The sequence below is a fragment of the Alexandromys fortis genome, unplaced genomic scaffold (assembly GCF_014885135.2).
Source record: "Alexandromys fortis isolate MF-2015 unplaced genomic scaffold, M_Fortis_MF-2015_v1.1 scaffold_150, whole genome shotgun sequence".
Classification (NCBI taxonomy): Eukaryota; Metazoa; Chordata; class Mammalia; order Rodentia; family Cricetidae; genus Alexandromys; species Alexandromys fortis.
In genome coordinates, this window is record NW_026068027.1 from 976,255 (window position 1) to 981,949 (window position 5,695).

A 5,695-nucleotide genomic window follows, 5' to 3' on the forward strand; every position below is an offset into this window, starting at 1 on the left:
TCGCTTGATCTCCTATCAAATGACCCTGGTCTCTGTCTCTTGTGTTCAATCTCCAGGCCCTTGCCCGGACTCGCATTCGGTACAGCTGCGCGCAAACTGTACCGAGGGTGTAACACCAAAACCGGGTGTTACAGTGTTCGAAGATGTGTGGATTGATATCCGGGTCTTCTGTTCAGTTCCATTGGTCCTCCTGTCTGTTTTTATGCCAATACCAGGCTGTTTTCAGTACTGTAGCTCTGTAGTAGAGTTTGAAGTCAGGGATTGTGATGCCTCCAGAAGTTTTTATTGTACAGGATTGTTTTGGCTATCTTGGGTTTTTTGCCTTTTCCATATGAAATTGAGTACCGTTATTTCGAGGTCTTTAAAGAATTTTTCTGGGATTTTGATGGGCATTGCATTGAATCTGTAACTCTACTTTTCTTATGCAATTACCTTATTCAACTGTGTGCCTGTTTACAAACACTCTACACCAGAAGTATGAAGTCTATGTGGAGGCAGAAGATAGCTCTGCTGTTGTGGTTTATATGCCTCCAAGATTCTTACACACAATGCCTCAGTGTTTACTGAAGGAAAATGTTGCCTACTGTTCTGTACCAAAAACAATACAGCTCTGTGTTTGAAAATGAGACCTTTTGTATCTTAGAGCAGGAAGAATTTTATACAGTCTTGTGGAGTTGAATTGTTAATTTCCTCTTCTCTAAGAAGCATAGATTCTATTAAAACATTTTCTTCTTCCTTTTCTACCTTTTTTAAAAAAAAAAAAATGTGTGTGTGTGTGTGGGGGGGTTCATTGTGCATCCCTGCCTGGATCAGAACTTGCTATTAGACCAGGCTGGCCTCAAACTGACAGATCTGCCTGCCCCTGTACAGGGATCAAAGATTTCTATTTTGCTACTATGGTTGTTGATACCATGACCTGTTAGTCTCATGATATCAAGCCTTGTCACTTCCATTTTGCCCTTTGGGGTCAAGTCTTTAAGTAAACAAGGCCAAGAGAGACTGAATAATAAAACCTTGTGCAAAAAGAACCTCAGCTGGGGCTGGAGAGATGGCTCAGACTTAAGAGCACTTGCTGTTCTTGCAGTGGCCCCAATTTGGTTCTCAAAAAGGATACCAACTGACTCAGTGTGAGTGAAGATTCTTTAGGGAGGCTCCCTGCTGAAGATATGGCCTCATGACAACAAAACAGAATTAACTAGCTGAACCCAGAAGAAATGAACTAATGCTTTCAACCACATTTCAGAATGGACTGCTGTGTAATAAAAGGTCATTGAATTGACATAAGACTTAATAATTTCAATAAAATAAAATAATCACCCCAAAACCAGTGGTGATGGTTGTTATTCCTTTAATCCCAGCACACTGGAGGCAGAGGCAAGCAGATCTCTTTGAGTTCCAGACCAGCCTGGTCTAGAGGTAGTTCCAGGACAGGATAGCCATGGCTACACAGATAAACCCTATCTCCAAAAACAAAAATTACTTTTATACTCAAGTTTTGCTTGCATGTATGTCTGAGCACCATGTACATGCCTGTTTCCATGGGAAGCACAGGAACTGGAGCCAGACAGCTGTGGGTCCTCTGGAAGATGGCTCTTTTGTGTGTGTGTGTGTGGTTTTTTGAGACAGGGTTTCTCTGTAGCTCTGTGGCTTTGGAGCCTGTCCTGTCACTAGCTCTTGTAGACCAGGCTGGCCCCGAACTCACAGAAACCCACCTGCCTCTGCCTCTCAAGTGCTGGGATTAAAGGCATGTGCCACCACCACTTGGCTGGAAGTAGGCTCTTAACCGCTGAGCCATCTCTACAGCCCCCAGATTCTGTCCCTAGAAACAAAACAAAAACCAAAGGGAATTACCTTTTTGGGGTTTTGTTTTTTGTTGTTGTTTTTTGAGACAGGGTTTCTCTGTAGCTTTGGAGCCTGGCCTGGAACTAGCTCTGTAGCCCAGGCTGGCCTCGAACTCACAGAGATACGCCTGCCACTGCCTCCTGAGTGCTGGGATTAAAGGCCTGCGCCACTACTGCCTGACTGGATTACCTTTTTGTAATTTCCAGACTTCCCACTCAATTGTTTTTATTTAAAAAAAAAAAAAAGTATGAAAAATGTCATAATGAGCCCAAGCATGGTACCACAAGCCTTAAATCTCAGAGCTAAAGAGGCAGAGGCAGGTGGATCTTGTGAGTTCCAGGACAGTTGGAAGTATATAGAGACCCTGCCTCCAAAAAACAAAAATAAATGAAAGAAAAACATAATTTTTTTTTGCAATTAATATATACTAACAAAAACAAAATCCAGGCAGAAGGTACAGTTCACTGTGGAACAAGTACTTGGTATATTCAAGATCCCAGCACTATAACACACGTAAGTCTTGAAGAAGTCTGTTCATGCTTTTTAAGAGTTTTACTTTCATCTGAGCATCTCTCTCATAACCCTGGTGCTTACACCCATATTAAAATATCTTTAAGCCGGGTGATGGTGGCGCACACCTTTAATCCCATCACTCGGGAGGCAGAGGCAGGCGGATCTCTGTGAGTTCGAGACCAGCCTAGTCTACAGAGCTCCAGGACAGGCTCCAAAGCCACAGAGAAACCCTGTCTTGAAAAACCAAAAAAAAAAAAAAAAAAAAAAAAAAAAATCTTTATTAAGTGCCACCTTTTTTTCTTAAAGAAAACAACAAGAATAACAACAAAACGTGTGTGGTAGCACACCTGGACTCCCTGCATTGGGAGGTGGTGACAGGACTAGGAGCTCAAGCGCAGCCTCAGCAAATCATAAGTTCTGGGCCAATCTAAGCAACATGAGACTTTACATCCAGAAAACAAAATAAAGCCACATATGAAAGTCTAAGATTCATCTCTGCCAACGGATGAGGCTTCTGATGACTTCAGCTTCACATCCCGTGTGCTCTAACGTGGCACTTACTATTATTAAAAAAGTGAGAAAGCCAGGTGTGGAGGCACAGACATCTATCTCAGCACTCAGAAGACAGAGGCAGAGGCAGGAGCAGCTCTGAGTCAGAGGCCAGCCTGGTCTATATAGTTGAGTTCCAGGTCAGAATTAGAGAAACCCTGTCCATTCCGTTCCCCCCACTACACACACTTTTTTTTTTTTTTTTTTTTAAATAAGGAAGAGGTACTCAGTTGGAGGAGTGCTTGCCTAGCACATAGGAAATCCTAGTGTGATCTTTAACACTCCATAAAACTGGATGTGGTTCACCAGGTGCTGGTGGCGCACGCCTTTAATCCCAGCACTCAGGAGGTAGAAGCAGGCGGATCTCTGTGAGTTTGAGGCCAGCCTGGTGTATAGAGCAAGTTCGGGACAGTCAGGGCTACACAGAGAAGGCCTATCTTGAAAAAAAAAAAACTAGAAAAAAACAAACAAACAAAACTGGATGTGGTTAAAGGTCATCCTCTGAAATACTTCTCTACTCAGAGAAGTTAACCTCATTTATTTTGATGAGAGCAGTACAAGTGTAATTTCACTTTCCCACTTCATTTTGGTGTCACACTCTTTAGAGACAACAGCATCATTGCACTTCCAAGGGGCCGGGGAGCTTAGTGGCAGAGTATTTCCCTAGAATGACAACGTTCCTGGGTTTTGTCTCTAAGATTACATAAAAAAACAAAAACAAAAACAAAAAACCCAAAAACACCAAACATGAAGGGCCAAGGTCAGAAAGAGCCAACAATGATTCTAATTGTCGTACTTCTAAGACGGAAAGTATGATTGGGTTGTAAATAAGTAAGATCTTAACAGAAGAGCCTACGACTCAGGGATGAGAAACTTGAGTCTGCAGGAGTGAGCAGAAGTAGCACTGTGAGAACACACAGTGTGCATATCCCACCCCAAAGACGGCCCATTTTATCAGACAGCAGGGATAGGTCCTGTTCCCCTTCTCCAGGGTGACAAGCGCATCTCTTCTCGAGTCCCCAGTTCTCCGTTCTAGCGGTACTTCCCATGCCGGTTAAAGTGTTTGTAGAGATAGCGGATCCGTTTGTTGAGGTTGTGCAGGTCCTCGGCGAACATTCTGCTTCCAACCATTTTCTTCTTTCGGATACAGCGCTGCAATTCATTTCCTCTCCAGCCTCGAAGCCATACCGGACCCTTGATCAGTTCCTTCGGGTGCTTTTCGAAGTTCCCTGTAATGCGAGAGAACGCTAAGCTTGCAGAGAAGGGAAGGCAGCCTAGGCCAGCTAAGCCTCCACCCCATGGCTGCAGCTCCCTGAGCAGAGCTTACAGACCAGGCACGCCCGTAATGCTACTAAGAACAGTCTTGGCGGCTCAAGAGATGGCTCTGCGGTAAGAACACTTGTTCCTGCAAAGAGCCCGGGACCCAGCACACACATCTAGAGGTTCACAACTGTGTGCAAGGCCAGTTCTAGGGAGCCTGACATCCTGTACCTGCCGGCCTTGCTTGAATAACACATGGCACACGTACAGTAAAACAGGCAAGCGCGCGCCCAAATGCTTGGGATTCAGATACTGACACTACCATCCAGCTCTGGGCACTCAGAACAACGCACACGTGTGTTAGTCCGTCTCATCATCACACAATTCTCTGTAACTTAGACTGGTCTTGTCTGCCTTAGTCCCCAGCTTGTGCCACCAAGCCCGCTCTGAGCACACTACTATTCTCCAAGCAAATAAAAACAAAGTAGTCAAAACAGCCTACCAGTCCTTCTGAAATTAGCAATCAAGTCCTACCCAGGATCCCGATGTTGTCGTAGACACCAAACAGAGCCCTCTTCTCGTTCCAGCGGTCAACCACTCTCGGGGGCGGCAGCGAAAGCCTCACACGGGTCAACAGCGGTACACCTAGGATCGGAAAGGAGAAGAATCAGCACCGCCTATCAACAAGCAGTTCGCGGGGCGCCTGTCTTATCTGTACCTTAGCCACTTACCCAGAGAGAAGCTTCTGCACGCCAAGGGCATCCAGCCCCACAGGCTCCTACTTGCCACCCAAGGGAGACTCCCTGCCATTACTCTAGCGCCCGTCTACCTCGACAGAGCCCCGCACTAGCCAGAAAAATGGGGACCAGGTGTAGATTTCAAAGACCAGGTAAAGGACACAGTCTCAGCCGGGGATCACACGGGACTGACAGCCGGAGACGCCATCTTGGGCTTTACCCAGCTAGCTTTGGGAGCGGACGCCCCTCGGCTCACACCGCCCTAGCCACAAGCTCCGCCCTCCAAGTTCCGGCCTAGCCTGCGCGCCCAGCTGAGGCACTTCCGGTTTAGCCAGGGGACGTTTTTAGGGCTGCGGCACGTTACTTGTCGCAGGGTAGGACATCTCCAACCCGGAAGTCCGTGTCCGTGCAAATAAACCCTCTCCTGTTTCCCTGAGCGTCCTCCACTGTGAGGGAGGTGGAGGATGGGAGCCCGGCGCCGCGACAAGATCCCCTTGCACCTCGACACACGGTTTTGCTGAGACAATATACTCTAGCAGTTTAGAGGGCAGGGATTTGAGGTCCGGGGCCTCCCGGAGGGATATCCGGGTCGCCATTCCGGGGACAGCGCACCGTGGAGGGACCGGAGAAAGCGCAGGCCCTGGGGCCACGCCTCGCCCGCTTGCCCCGCCTCCGGTGCTGTGATTGGTCAGCCTCTCTCGGCCTCCCGACTCTGTGATTGGTCAGCCTCTCCAGCCGCGTCACGCTCCGCCTCCTGGCAGCCGTTGAAGTTTGAACTCCGATTCGCGGGCTCT

The 5,695-nt window shown here is 47.3% G+C and overlaps 1 protein-coding gene across 1 annotated transcript; it reads right to left on the reverse strand.

The window, feature by feature from the left end:
- Positions 1-3,386: 3,386 nt before the first annotated feature.
- Mrpl51 (mitochondrial ribosomal protein L51) lies at positions 3,387-5,135 on the reverse strand. The gene is made up of 3 exons (XM_050164088.1): positions 4,896-5,135; positions 4,699-4,809; positions 3,387-4,133 (listed from the first exon to the last, which is right to left on the reverse strand). Exons 1-3 carry the CDS (start codon positions 4,972-4,974, stop codon positions 3,937-3,939), a joined length of 387 nt encoding a protein of 128 aa, XP_050020045.1. The 5' UTR covers positions 4,975-5,135; the 3' UTR covers positions 3,387-3,936.
- Between the last annotated feature and the right edge of the window lie 560 nt (positions 5,136-5,695).

What these genes read in the sequence shown, in the direction of transcription:
- Mrpl51 (XM_050164088.1), bottom strand. Translation starts at nt 4,974, where the DNA reads ATGGCAGGGAGTCTCCCTTGGGTGGCAAGTAGGAGCCTGTGGGGCTGG. An exon ending in GTGCAGAAGCTTCTCTCTGG is followed by an intron (nt 4,810 to 4,895) that starts GTAAGTGGCTAA and finishes TTCCGATCCTAG; the next exon opens with GTGTACCGCTGTTGACCCGT. An exon ending in CGACAACATCGGGATCCTGG is followed by an intron (nt 4,134 to 4,698) that starts GTAGGACTTGAT and finishes CTCGCATTACAG; the next exon opens with GGAACTTCGAAAAGCACCCG.